We start from the raw sequence: 14,563 nt of genomic DNA, 5'->3' as shown, positions 1-14,563 counted from the left end.
GGGAAGTGATAGTTCTTGTGAAAAGCTAAGAGAAGTTAGAGAAGCCACAAAAGCAGGAAGTGCAATAACACTGTGTGACGTCAACGATCCTCATATTGACTCACAGCATAATGCATAGAGAATATTTCTAGACACCATAAATGACTGTTTCTTGGAGCAGCTAGTCCTGGAAGCCACAAGGGCAGAGCCAATTCTTGATTTAGTCCTAGGTAGACCACAGGATCTGGTCCAAGAGGTAACTATAGATGAAGCACTCGGTAATAGAGACCATAATGTAATTAAATTCCACATCCTTGTAGGGGAGATAATACCAAAGAACACACCTCACAGCAACATTGAACTTTACAGAGGGGAACTACACAAGAATGAGGATATTCTTGTTAGACTTAAATTGAAAAGGAGCTGTTCCAAGTTGTAAATGCCTGCAAGCATCCTGGGGACTAGTTAAAAGACAGTAAGGGGACCTAACGAATGCCACCCTGAGTACACAGCAGAGTAATGAAGGCTGTTGGCAGCAAAAAGGCATCGTGTAAAATTTAGAAGTCAAATCCTATGGAGGCTAATAGTGTGATGTATAAACTCTGACAAATTAGTGTAACAGTATCTGAAGGCAGGCCAAGAAGGATTTGAGAAGCTACTTCCTAAAGACTCAGAAAGTAACAGTAAGAGTTTTGTAAAGTACCTCAGAAACGTAAAGCTTGCCAAACAGGCAATGGGCCAGTAGATGACCAAGATGTTAAAGCTTGTCTCTCACCAAAATATTTGGGTCCAATAAAAGATATTATTTCATAGCATATCAGGGTTGGAAGGGACCTCAAGAGGTATCTAGTCCAACCCCCTGCTCAAACCAGGACGAATCCCCAGACAGAATTTTACCCTGGTTCCTTAAATGGCCTCCTCAAGGATTGAGCTCATAACCCTGGGTTTAGCAGGCTAATGCCCAAACGACTGAGCTCTCTCTCCCTCACCTTGTCCTGTTAAGGTATTCAAAGAGCACTCAGGGAAGACACAGCCATTGCAGAGAAGCTACATGAGTTCTTTGCATTGGTCATCACATAAGAATGGCCACACTGGGTCAGACCAATGGTCCATCTAGCTTAGCATCCTGTTCCCTGACAATGACAAACGCTTCAAAGGGAATGAACAGAACAGGGCAATTATTGAGTGATCCATCCCCTTTTGTCAAGTCCCAGCTTCTGGCAGCCAGAAGTTTAAGGACACCCACAGCATGGGGTTGTGCCCCTGACCATCTTGGCTAACAGCCATTGATGGACCTATCCTCAAGGAACTTAGCTAATTCTTTTTGAACCCTGTTATACTTTTGGCCTTCACAATGTCCCCTGGAAATGAGTTCCACAGTTTGACTGTGTGTTGTGTGAAGTACTTCCTTTTATGTGTGTTTTAAACGTTCTGCCTATTAATTTCATTGGGTGACCCTGGTTCTTGTGTTATGCAAAAGGGTAAATAACATTTATTCACTTTCCTCACACCTTTCATGATTTCATACACCTCTATCATATCCCGCCTTAGTTGTCTCTTTTCTAAGCTGAACAGTCCCCCAGTCTTTTAAATCTTTCCTCATACATATTCGAAGTGCGAGTGTACCATGGATTTATATAGTGCCATTAGGACATTTTCTGTCCTATTATCTATCCCTTTCCTAATCATTCCTAACATTCAGGGCCTGCTCCAGGCACCAGCGAAGGAAGCAGGTGCCTGGGGTGCCCAATAGAAAGGGGTAGCACTTTGTCCGCTGTTGGGGCAGCATGTTCAGATCTCCAGCGGCAATTTGGCGGCGAGTCCGTCCCTCACTTGCCCTTTGGCAGCAACTCCATTGCTCCGCTTCAGTCTTCAGTGGCACTTCTGTGGCAGCTCAATCAGGTTTTAATTTTTCCTTTTTTTTTCTTGGCCGCTTAGGGCGGCAAAAAAGCCAGAGCCGGCCCTGCTAACATTCTGTTCGCTTTTTTGACTACTGCTGCAATTGAACAGATGTTTTCGGAGAACTATCCACAATGACTCCAAGATCTCTTTCTTGAGAGGTGACAGCTAATTTAGACCCCATCATTTTGAATGTATAGTTGGGATTATTTTTTCCCATGTGCATCGCTCTGCACTTATTAATGTTGCATTTCATCTGCCATTTTGTTCCCCAGTCTCCCAGTTTTGTGAGAGGCCTTTGGAACTCTTCACAGGCAGCTTTGGACTTAACTATCTCGAGTAATTTAGTATTGTCTGCAAACATTGTCACCTCCCTGTTTACCCCCTTTTCCAGATCATCAGTGAACATGTTGAAGAGCACAGGTCCCAGTACAGAGCCTTGGGGGACCCCGCTATTTACCACTTTCCATTGTGAAAACTGGCTTTTATTCCCTACCCTTTTTGTGTCCTATCTTTCAACCCGTAACTGATCCATGAGAGGTCCTTCCCTCTCCCCCATGACTGCCTACTTGACTTAAGAGCCTTTGGTGAGGGACCTTGTCAAAGGTTTCTGGAAGTCCAAGTACACTGTGTCGACTGGATCACCCTTGTTCATCTGCTTGTTGACACTGTCGAAGAATTCTAGTAGATTGGTGAGGTGATTCCCCTTAAACTTGTTGACTCTTCCACATCCTATTGTGTTAATCTTTGTGTCTGATAATTCCGCTCTCTGCTATAGTTTCAATCAATTTGCCTGGTACTGAAGTGCCAGGATTGCGTCTGGAGCCTTTTAAAAACATCAGCATTATGTTAGCTACCCTCCAGCCGTCTGGTACAGAGGCTGATGTAAGTGATAGGTTACTTACCACTTTTAGGAGTTCTGCAGTTTCATATTTGAATTCCTTCAGAATCTTAGGTGAATATCATCTGGTCCCGGTGACTTCTTACTGTTTACTATCAGAGCAGTAGCTGTGTTAGTATGGATCTGTAAAAAGCAGCAAAGAGTCCTGTGGCACTATAGCTTAACAGACGTATTGGAGCATGAGCTTTCATGGGTGAATACCCACTCTGTCAGACTTTGTCACCCATGAAAGCTCGTGCTCCAATATGTCTGTTAGTCTATAAGGTGTGTGGCAAAGTACCTGCCTCTCCGTTTGGTAGCACAGTTCCTTTTTGCCCTGGAGGCACAGGCTTGGTAAAAAAAAAAACAAAGACGAAAAAAAACCCTTCCCAATCTCACAGGGTCTGGCTGATCCCTTCTCAGCCAGCCCCTTGCTCTAGTTTCCTCTCCTTCTGAGGAGACTAATCTGCCTTCCCAGGAGAGTCTCAGAGTTTAGCTGCCCCTACTTGCTGGCAGCTACTCTGCTTCTCTCTTCTTCTCCCCCCCTGCTTCCCTGCCAGGGAGGTTTTAAAAAGGTCACCAGCAATTGGAGCCAGCTGAACCTGATTAGTTCCCTGCTAACCCTGTCCCAGCTGAACCTGATTCCTCTAGGCTAAGCCTTCCGGGACCAATTACTACCCCTCTCCTGGTAGCAATTGTCCTGAGTTTGCCACATATCCCCCCCCCCCCCCGCTCAACACTACGGGGTTGGGCTACTTGGGTCGGAAAGCAGTGCACCCTTGACAGGCCATCCGCATTGCCATGTTGGGTTCCGGACCGGTGCCGAACCGTGAAGTGGAAGGTTGAAGCGATAGGAACCATCTTGTTACTCGCGCATTCTTGTCCTTGTTTTGGTGCATCCACTGCAACGGGCATGGTCCGTGACCAGGGTAAATCTCCGTCCCAGTAGATAATACGGAGACTTTCTACGGCCCATTTTACTGCCAGGCATTCCTTCTCCACGATGGCGTACTTCCGTTCCCTAGGCAGGAGTTTTCTGCTGAGGAAGAGGACGGGGTGTTCGTCATCTCCGACCATTTGGGAAAGCACCGCCCCCAGCCCTACTTCCGAGGCGTCCGTCTGTAGGATAAACTCCTGCTCCCAGTCCGGGGCTATTAATACGGGGTCTGTGCAGAGGGCCGTTCGTAGATCTGCAAAAGCGGCTTCGTCCGCAGCAGACCATGTTACTATGTCTGGGCCCTGAGCCCTGGTCAGGTCTGTTAATGGGTATGCCCTGGTGGCGAAGTGGGAAATGAACCGCCTATAGTACCCCACAAGTTCCAGGAATGCTCGGACCTGTTTTTTCCGGAGTGGGCGGGGCCACTTCTGTATGGCATCTAGTTTGTTGAGTTGGGGCCTCCCCACGCCCCTCCCCACTATATACCCAAGGTATTTGGCCTCAGCTAACCCGATCGAACACTTGGAGGGATTTGCAGTCAGTCCTGCCTTTCTCAGGGTATCTAGGACTGCCTCTACCCTTCGAAGTGCATCTCCCAGTCGGGGCTATAGATGATGACGTCATCAAGGTAGGCAGCAGCATACTCCCTATGGGGCCGTAACAGCTTGTCCATTAGCCGCTGGAAGGTAGCGGGGGCCCCATGCAATCCAAAGGTAATAACAGTGTACTGATATAGTCCTTCCGGGGTTGCAAAGGCCGTCTTCTCCTTTTCGGCCTTAGCCAGGGGGATCTGCCAATAGCCCTTAGTAAGATCAAGGGTAGACATAAACTGGGCCTTTCCCAGTCTGTCAATCAGCTCATCGATCCTGGGTAAAGGGTAGGCATCAAATCGGGACACCTCGTTTAGCTTGCGGAAGTTGTTGCAGAACCTCATACTGCCGTCTGGCTTAGGCACTAAAACCACGGGACTGGACCATTGACTATGAGACTCTTCAATAACCCCTAGGGCCAGCATCCTTCCTGACCTCCTTCCGAATTTCTTCTCTCTTAGCCTCCGGGATCCGGTATGGCTTGACGTGCACCTTCACTCCGGGCTCTGTGAAGATGTGATGGTGAACCTCTGTAGTCCTACCTGGCTTCTCCGAGAACACATCTTGGTTGCGTTTGACCAGGCTGATCGCCTCAGATCGTTGCTCCGGGGTCAGCTCCGGGGATATTCCCACCAGGCTGGGCTGATCGTCTTTAGGGGGTGGCGCCCCCAGCGCAGCTACCAGGGTTTCTCTATCCTGCCAGGGTTTCAGCAGATTTATATGGTAGATCTGCTCCAGCTTCGGCGACCTGGCTGCCGGACCTTATAGTCAACTTCTCCTACCGCTTCGATTACCTCATAGGGTCCCTGCCATCTGGCCAGGAGCTTGCTCTCCGCCGTGGGTATGAGCACCATCACCCGGTCTCCCCACCTGGAACTTCCGGGACTTTCGCTTGACGGTTGTAGTATGTCCGTTGCGCCCCTTGGGCCTTCTCCATGTGTTCGCGCACCAGGGGGTGACTCTGGCGATTCGGTCTCTCATTTGTAGCACATGTTCCACAATGTTTCTCCCCGGGTTCGGCTGCTCTTCCCAGTCCTCTTTAGCCAGGTCCAGTATGCCCCTGGGGTGCCGACCATATAACAGCTCGAAGGGGGAGAATCCAGTGGAAGCCTGAGGAACTTCCCGGACGGCAAACAGCACATAAGGTAGCAGGGCATCCCAGTCTTTTCCATCGCGGCTGATCACCTTCCGTAACATGTTCTTCAACGTCCTATTAAAGCGTTCAACGAGGCCATCGGTCTGGGGTGGTAGACCGACGTTCTGAGGGTCCGTATGTGGAGCATGTTACACAAGTCCTTCATTAGCTTAGAAACAAAGGGGGTCCCTTGGTCCGTCAGGATCTCCTTAGGTATCCCCACTCTGGAGAATATCTGGACTAATTCTTTGGCTATGGACTTGGACATGGTATTCCGTAGGGGGACGGCCTCGGGGTATCGGGTGGCATAATCTAGTACTACCAGGATGTACTGATGGCCCCGGGCTGACTTTTCCAATGGCCCCACTATGTCCATAGCTATTCGCTCGAACGGAACTTCAATAATTGGTAGAGGGACCAGAGGGGCCCTTAAGTATGGTCGGGGCCCATGTAATTGGCACTCCGGACAGGAGGAACAATATCGCCGGACGGCTGCATAAATGCCAGGCCAAAAAAACCTCTGTAGAATCCGATCGAGGGTCTTATCCATCCCTAGATGGGCCCCAAACAGATGACTGTGGGCCAGATCCATTACCGCCCTTTGATGCTTCCGGGGGACCAAGAGTTGTTCGATGACTTGCTCTTGGACGCGGACTACTCTATACAGCAGATCTTTTTTAATCATGTAATATGGTCCCGGGCCCTTAGCTCTCCCCTCCACTGGGACCCCATTCACCTCGACTACTTCCTTAAAAATGTTGTGGTATATGGGATCATTGGCCTGATCCTGACCAAAATTCCCACGTGCGGTCCCTATTTGTCCCATTCCGGGGGGTCCACCTCCGTCTCCCCCTCAGGGACAGCCCCAGGGGAACCGGTCCAACAATTGGGTTGGAGTTAGCTGACCTAGTTCCCGCTGTCAGCCGAGTCCCTTCTTTCCCCTGCCAGTGTAGGCGTCAGGTACCGGGTCAGGATCCTCGTCCCCCTTCTTTTATCGGCCCTCCGTTCCCTCCGAGTCTTCCTGGACTTCCCCGGTGGGGAGAACACATCCTGGCTAAACTCGTGGAAAGCGGGGAGAGGGTCCCCTATCTGGGCCCCCCTTTGGATCCCAGGGTCCCTCCCTTCCTTCTCCCTCGTTCCAGGGAGTAGGCCATCAAACCCGGGAAGTCTCGTCCGATAAGGACAGGGTACGGGAGTTTCGGAACGACTCCCACTGTCACCTCGGTAGGGTTTCCAAGAACTTCGATGCGTACAGGGACGGTGGGGTAGTAGCTGACATCCCCATGTACACAGGATATTCCTGAGCGTTTGGCCTGGGATAGTTGGCCCGGCCTGACCAGCGTCCCTGAGACCAGTGTAACTGCACTGCCCGAGTCTATTAATGCAGTGGTTTCTACACCGTTCAGCTTAACGGCCCTAGTGTATCTATGAGGGACCATCGCAACCCCGACTAGACTTATTAGATCGCATGGTCCCCCTATATCTCCCAGTTCACACTGCATAGGCTCTCCAAGATTAGGGCATTGGGCAGCAATATGCCCTAATTCACCACAGGCATAACATCGGTACCCCACCCCCCTGGGCAGCCCCCTATTTTTCGGGCTGCTGGGATGTATCCCCTGAGCCTTTCTTCCCAGTCCCCAGTCTCTCCGGGACTGTAGCGGCTCTTCCGCCTCCTGCCTCCCTCCATTTTCCGGCCCGGAGCTAGGGCAAACCGGGGCTTCGGCGTAGAGGCTGGCCTCCGATACTGGCGCCTCCTCCCCCGGTGGTCTGAGAAAGTTCTTGGGCTGCTAAGTGCCTCTCCACGAGAGCAACTAGATCGTCATAAGAGGAGGGATCATTTTGGCGGACCCACCCCCGTATGTCCGGCGGCAACCCTCTCATGTACCTGTCCAATACCAGGATCTCTACTACCTTCTCCGGCCATGGGCCTCGGGGCGGAGCCACTTCCGAGCAAGGTGTATCAAATCAAATAGCTGGGACCTCGGTGGTTTGTCCTCCGGTACTTCCACTCGTGGAAGCGTTGGGCCCTATGGCCGGCGTCACGCCTGCCCTCGCCAGGATTTCCGCCTTCAGTCGAGAGTAGTCCATAGCCGCTTCTGCGGTCATGTCGAAGTAGGCTTTCTGGGCCTCCCCACATAGGAATGGAGCCAGCAGACCGGCCCACTGGTCTTGGGGCCAGGCCTCCCGCAGTGCCGTCCTCTCGAACGCAAGGAGATACGCCTCTATATCGTCATCTGTTGTCATCTTCTGCAAGTAGTTGCTCGCCCGCAGCGGCCGACTCCCCTGGGGCCCGTGCGTCATCGTGGTCAGGGCCTTCAACTGGTTTACTACCTCTTGGTCAGGGTTGCTCGATCTTGGGCTGCCTGGCTCATCAGCAGCTGGTTGGTCTCCTGTTGCACCCGTACGGACTCCCGCTGGGCAGCCACCTGCACTCTGGTAGCCTCTTGTTGGGCCGCAGTGGCCTGCAACAACGCCTTCAAAACATCTTCCATTTTTAAAAAAAAAAAAAAAAATTATATTTTTTTTTTTGGTGGTTTTTACCTTGCCCAGTGATGGCTTGCCACAGAGCCTCACTCACTAGGGAATCCCACTCCTGACACCACGTGTGGCAAAGTACCTGCCTCTCCGTTTGGTAGCTCAGTCCTTTTTGCCCTGGAGGCACAGGCTTGGGCAAAAAAAAAAAAGAAAAAAAAACCCTTTCCAATCTCACAGGGTCTGGCTGATCCCTTCTCAGCCAGCCCCTTGCTCTAGTTTCCTCTCCTTCTGAGGAGACTGCAAGCTGCCTTCCCAGGAGAGCCTCAGAGTTTACTGCCCCTACTTGCTGGCAGCTACTCTGCTTCTCTCCTTCTCCCCCCCTGCTTCCCTGCCAGGGAGGTTTTAAAAAGGTCACCAGCAATTGGAGTCAGCTGAACCTGATTAGTTCCCTCCTACCCCTGTCCCAGCTGAACTTGATTCCTCTAGGCTAAGCCTTCCGGGACCAATTACTACCCCTCTTCTGGTAGCCAACTGTCCTGAGTTTGCCACAGGTGCCACAGGACTCTTTGTCACTTATTACTGTTTAGTATATCAGTTTGTTACAAAGCTTCCTCTACTGGCACCTCAAACTGGGACAGTTCCTCAGCCTTGTCACCTGAGATGTGGGAATCTTCTTCACATCCTCTGCAGTGTTCATTTAGCTTCTCTGCAACAGCTCTGTCTTTCTTGAGTGCTCATTTAGCACCTTAATCACCCAGTGCTCAACTGACTGTTTGGCAGGCTTCCTGCGTCTGATGTACTTAAAAAAGTGTTCACTCTCTTCCAATTCTTGTTTGGCTTTCCTAATGATACTTTGACACTTGGCTTGCTGGAGTTTATACTTCTTTCTATTTTCCTTAGAAGGATTTGACTTCCATTTTAAAGGATTCCTTTATGTCTCTAACTGCTTCTTTTACTCTGCTGTTTAGCTATAGTTAGGGTGACCAGACAGCAAGTGCAAAAAATCGGGGTGGGGGGTAATAGGAGCCTATATAAGAAAAGACCCCAAAATCAGGGCTGTCCCTGGTCACCCTAGCTATGGTGGCATTTTTTTTTTTTTGGTCCTCTTACTGCGTTTTTTGTTTGGTTGTTTGGATATACATTTAGTTTAAGCCTCTATGGTGGTTTTTAAAGTTTCCATGCAGCCTGCAGGCATTTCATCCTTGTGACTGTTCCTTTTAATTTCTGTTTAACTAGCTTTCTCATTTTTGTGTAGTTCCCTTCTTTGAAGTTCAGTGTCACTGTGGTGATTTTCTTTGATATTTCCCTCCACTCCCACAACAAGGATGTTAAATTTAATTGCATTCTGGTCACTGTTACTGAGCAGCTCACCTATATTCACCTCTTGGACCAAATCTTGTGCTCCATTTAGGATTAAATCAGGAATTGCCTCTCCCCTTGTGGGTTCAAGGACTAGCTGCTTCAAGAAGCTGGCATTAATGGAGTACAGAAATTTTATCTCTGCATCCTGTCCTGAGGTGACAGGTACCCAGTTAATATGGGTCACTTGAAATCCCCCATTATTATTGGGTTTTCTGTTTTTGTAGCCTCTCTAATCTCCCTGAGCATTTCACATTCACTGTCACCATCCTGGTCAGATGATCTGTAGTATATTCCCACTGCAATACTCTTAGTATTCAAGCAAGGAATTTCTTTCCATAGAGATTCCATGGTACAGTTTGGCTCATTTAAGATGCTTATGATATTTGACTCTTTGCTTTCGTTCACATATATGCCACTCCCACACCATTTAATATCAGGCACTCAAGTTCACCCATCTTAGTATTTAAACTTCTTGCATTTATATATAAACACTTATAATATTTGTCACTAGTTAGGTGTCTGCCTTCATGGGGTGTAGTTAAATGGGGCTCTTTTTTATTTGACTTTTTCTCTTAAGTTCCTACCAGTGCTTTATTAACTTCTAGTCTTTCCTCTTTATTAGGATATAGAGTGAGCTTGAGTTCAATCCTTGAGAGGGCCATTTAGGGATCGGGGGCAAAAACTGGTCCTGCTAGTAAAGGCAGGGGGCTGGACTTGATGACCTTTCAAGGTCCCTTCCCATTCTAGGAGATTGGTATATCTCCAATTATTATTATTTTTTATTTATTTATCCTCCCGTAAGGGATGTCTTTGTCCAAATCATGTGCTCCTTTGGACCTGTCAGCTTTCCCCAGCCCTCAGTTTAAAAATTCCTCTACAGCCTAAAGGAACTATTAGGAAATTATTAGAAAATAGGACAGAAAATATCATAATACCACTGTATAAACCCATGGCATACCTGCACTTTGAACACCATGTCCCGTTCTGGTCGCCCTGTCTCAGAAAGAATGTAGTGGGCCTGGTAAAGGTTCAGAGAAGGGCAGAAAGCTGATCAAGGCTATGGAACTTTCCACAGTAAGAGAGACTAAAAAGACGAGGGCTGTTCAGCTTGGAAAAGAGATGATGAAGGGGGGCTATGATAGTGGTCTGTAAAAAAATGACTATAAAACTATTATTTATCCTTTTTCACAACACGAAAAACAGGGGTTACCCAATGAAATTAATAGGCAGCAGGTTTAATACAAAAAGAGGAAGTACTTTTCACACAATGCACAATTAACCCGTGGAACTCATTGCCTGGGGATGTTGTGATCGCCAAAAGTATAACTGGGGTTTTGCAAAGAACTAGATAAGTTCATGGAGGCTAGATCCATCAAATGGCTATTAGCCAAGATGACCAGAAATGCAGCCTCATGCTCAGGGCCACCTTAAACCTCTGTCCACTGGAAACCAGGAGAGAATATGGGTGGATCAGTCGAATTGCCCTGTTCAGTATGCACCCCCATAAAGCTCTGGCTTTGGTCACTGTTAGAGAAACAATACTGGCCTAGATGCACCACTGTTCTGACCCAGTGTGACAGTTCTTACGTTCTTATTCTCCTCCTTCAGCCAATCTCCTGCATGACAGGACAGATAATTCCACTCAGCAATTCCTGCATCCAGCCAGTAGTGGGGGGTAGCAAGAGCGTATCTTTGAGAAACCCCCAATTTTGACCCAAAGGCTCCAGGTGCATCCCAGAGAACCCTCTGCCCCCAGGAGCTGTTGCCCTGTGCAATCAGCCTTGCCCTTACAAATTTGCACCTTATTTGCAGTTTCAGTTTTTCTAACTTGGCCTTCCAGCGGTAGGCTTCACTCTCCCTTTGGCTAGGAGCTTAGCAGTCTGGGGGATTATGGACTAACATCCCACCCTCTTGGTACCTTTTATGGCTGATGCATTCTTGTTTGTGACCTGGAGTTGTGGCTGTGGGGAGCTCCTGGAGACTAGTCTTTGGGGAATCATGCTCCCAGTCTTTTCCAGCAGGTGGAGCTGTTGAGCCTGAAAACTTGGAGCCCCAGATGGGGAGATTGGTGGGGGTGGCCCTGGAGTCTACAAATACCTCTAAGCTTCTGTAGCAAACCTTTGCATCCTTGTCTTGTTGTCATGGTAACTGCCAGTTTCCATTGCACCTTTATTCTTAGACTCTGAAGAATTGCTAAAGAGATAACAGTTCCCATGGCAATGCCCTGGGTTCCCCAGTAACTCTGGTGCATCTACGCAGACCTCAGCAGTCAGCCTGCCCACCAGGGTTGACAGACTTGGGATTGCAGGGCTGGCACTAATGTTCTGAAAATAGCTGTGTGGAAGCTGCAGCTCAGGTTAGAGCTGGGGGAGGTGCCCTGCCAAGGGCTAAGTAGCCTTACCTAGAGGCTGGAGCAGCTGGAGCCATCCCGAGGGGCCCAGGTTCTGTGGCTCGATTCGGTCCCAGCCAACAGTGGGCACTGCAGGGAATGGGGAGGGAGTCTCACAGGGGAGAGGGGGCCGAGCCCTGTCCCAGCCAGCGAGGATGCTGCAGAGAACAGTCCGGCAGAGATTGCAGGGGACAGGCGCTATCCCTGCCTTAGCCAGCAGGGGGTGACGCTGCAGGGAACAGTCCAGCAGAGATTGCAGGGGACAGATGCTAATCACTGTCCCAGCCAGCAGCGGGTGTTGCGTGGCAGGGACCAGTGTATGAAGTGATGTTGTCCAGCCCTATCTATTCAGGGCTCCTTTCCATGGTCGTGGGCCAGGGTGACCCAATGTCTCGATTTTATAGGGACAGTCCCGATTTTGGGGTCTTTTTCTTATATAGGCTACTATTACCCCCCGCCCCCTGTCCCGATTTTTCACACTTGCTGTCTGGTCACCCTATCATGGGCTCAGGTGCAGCTTTTGTGGGGTTGCGTGGTTGGACCTGGTGTAGGGACTCAGCACAGGCCTGACTTATCCCTTCTCTGTCCGTCCCAGCCCTGCTGGTTGGCATCAGCGCCTCCGTGGAGAAGCTCATTGCTCACTTCAGCACGGCAAGGAGCCTGGTGCAGAAGGTAAAGCGCTGGGCAGGGGTGGGGGTCTCTGGCCTGGGCCGTGGATCTGGTGGAAGAGGCTCAGCTGCTGCCTTGACTATTAGCTAAGTCATGTCCCCTCCCTGCTGGCTGGCAGGGTGAGTGTGACTATGTGGGAATCGTGGGCACCCTGTTCCCTGGCCTGTGTCTGATACGCCATGAATGGCGGGAGCTGGAAGCAACACGGAGGGCTGTCCCAGGCAAAGGGAACCCACCATCCCTGCCCTGCCTGTTCTGGGGGAGGAGGGGGAGGGACACGACTCCTGTCTCCCCACCACTCCAAACCATCACCTGCACCTCTCCTTACGCAGACGCAGCTGGGCGACAGCTGGCTAAGCCCAGATGTGAGCTACCTGCTGCTCAGCACCCTGTGCCCGGCACTCTATGCCCTGGTGGAAGATGGGTTGAAGCCCTTCCAGAAGGACATCATCATGGGCCAGAGGAGGAGCTCGCCCTGGAGCGTGGTGGAGGCCTCAGTCAAGCTGGGTAGGTTGAGGGGCTGTTGCTGGAGGGGGCTTCTGGATGGCCCCAGAAGATACCATCGGTTCCCCTGGTCGAATAGCGAGATAAAGCCCAGGGGGTGTGTGGGAAGGGCCAGCCAGGTGCCTCCAGCTCCAACGCACCAATACATTGGGAGATGCAGGTGACTGGGGCCATGTCCCCAACGCCTCTCATTGGCCTGATGCTGCTGTGGCTGCTGGCTACTCTCTGAGCAGGGCCCCTAACTCCACGCCAAATTTCTGGGAGGGAGAGGAGCCAAACTCAGGGAAGATGGCTGCTGAGTGGCTCCCTGCTGTGTGTTCTACAGGCCCCGGCACTCGGCCCCTGCACTCGCTGTACTGGCAGGTGTCCCAGCTGGCTCACCTCCGCAGCAGCAGGCAGAGGTTCCACGCCTTCATACTCGGCCTTCTGAAGTAAGTACCAGGCTTGAGCACTGCTTTGCCTCCCTAGGAGAGATTGGGAGAGCTGCTGGGCTCCCTGGGCAGGATGGTCCTTGCCAGGGGAGTGCTGGCCTGGGAAGGGGGTGGTTCTGGTGTCTCGGAGCCCTTCTCCATGCCTCAGCCTGCAGCTGCTGGACTTACTTTCACATGGGCGTGCACACTCTCATGCTTGCTTTCACCCTCCTGCTCATGGGTGCTCCTGTGTGTGGGCGTGTGCACTCTCTCGTGCTTGCTCTCACCCTCCTGCTCATGGGTGCTCCTGTGTGTGGGCGTGTGCACTCTCTCGTGCTTGCTCTCACCCTCCTACTCATGGGTGCTCCTGTGTGTGGGTGTGTGCTGTCTCTCAGTTTCTGCCATTCTCTCACTCGCCCACACTCCTGGCCCTGGCCTCACTCATGTTTACGGTCCTACATTTGTGCTCAGCTGAACACTGGGGCTGTAATTCAGGGTGAGATGGGATGCCCCAACCCAGGGGAGGGGAGCTGGGGTGCAGGCAGATGGGGGAAGGAGCTGATGCTGGCACTTGCCGTGTGAAGCACCCAGATTCAGTCTCAGGCCTGGTTCAGGGCACCATGGCGCCAGAAGCTTCGCTCTGGTATGACACCAGCACAAATGAGCAGAACCTGGCTGGGGGCACCCTGGTGTCTGCAACCTTCGGACGGGGAGCTCCCTGTGCCTCCTGCACACTCCAGGAGCTGGAACCTTGGTAAGCCTTTTGTTTAGCCAAGTGAACCCAGAGACCCAGCTGGGTGGGTGAAGCACTAGGATGTTGCTGCCCCTAGGCAGACATCAGCAGATGTGGGCCCTGGACTCCTGGGCCTGCTCCAGCTAGGGTGGCCCCCAAGTCAGGCAGTTTAATGCTGTTGGCATGGCCCAGTCTGGGGCTGTCGTTATGAACAGTTATAACTTGGAGCTTTTCCATCTCGTTCAGCATAAAGCAGCTGGAGCTGTGGCTCTCCCACCTGCAGAAGAGCTCAGGTAGGGAGCAGTGGACTCTGTGAGCCCTCCAGGACAGTGCTTATCTGGAGCTCCTTTAATAGGACACACCCAGCTGAGGCCTGGTGGTGGGACTTTCCCACCACCATGCCTCAGCTGAGGATCCCGGGCAGCCTGGTTGCTGAAGTACAGATGGAAACTCTTCCCCTGTACAGGCTGCTAGTGACAGACCCAGAAGAGACAGGCTGGTGTCCCAGGGTGGAGGGGTGGGATGCGGGGGGCTTGGTGGGGTGGTTCTGTGAGGTGGGGAGGGCTCTGGGGGTTAGTTATGTGTGGGGGGAGCTCTG

At 51.2% G+C, this 14,563-nt stretch overlaps 1 protein-coding gene across 3 annotated transcripts in view; it reads left to right on the top strand.

Moving 5' to 3' along the window:
- Positions 1–14,563, top strand: part of RUSC1 (RUN and SH3 domain containing 1) — a 34,770-nt gene that overhangs the window by 16,133 nt on the left and 4,074 nt on the right. For all 3 annotated transcript variants that reach the window (XM_032767141.2, XM_032767139.2, XM_032767142.2), the window contains 4 exons: positions 12,245–12,321; positions 12,651–12,825; positions 13,148–13,253; positions 14,212–14,258. In XM_032767141.2, the coding sequence (XP_032623032.1) occupies positions 12,245–12,321; positions 12,651–12,825; positions 13,148–13,253; positions 14,212–14,258 (405 nt within the window). The remainder of the gene's footprint in view (positions 1–12,244; positions 12,322–12,650; positions 12,826–13,147; positions 13,254–14,211; positions 14,259–14,563) is intronic.

The sequence above is a fragment of the Chelonoidis abingdonii genome, chromosome 11 (genome assembly GCF_003597395.2).
Source record: "Chelonoidis abingdonii isolate Lonesome George chromosome 11, CheloAbing_2.0, whole genome shotgun sequence".
Classification (NCBI taxonomy): domain Eukaryota; kingdom Metazoa; phylum Chordata; order Testudines; family Testudinidae; genus Chelonoidis; species Chelonoidis abingdonii.
Note: the sequence above shows the minus strand (reverse complement) of the source record. Positions and strands in the feature narration are given on the sequence as shown.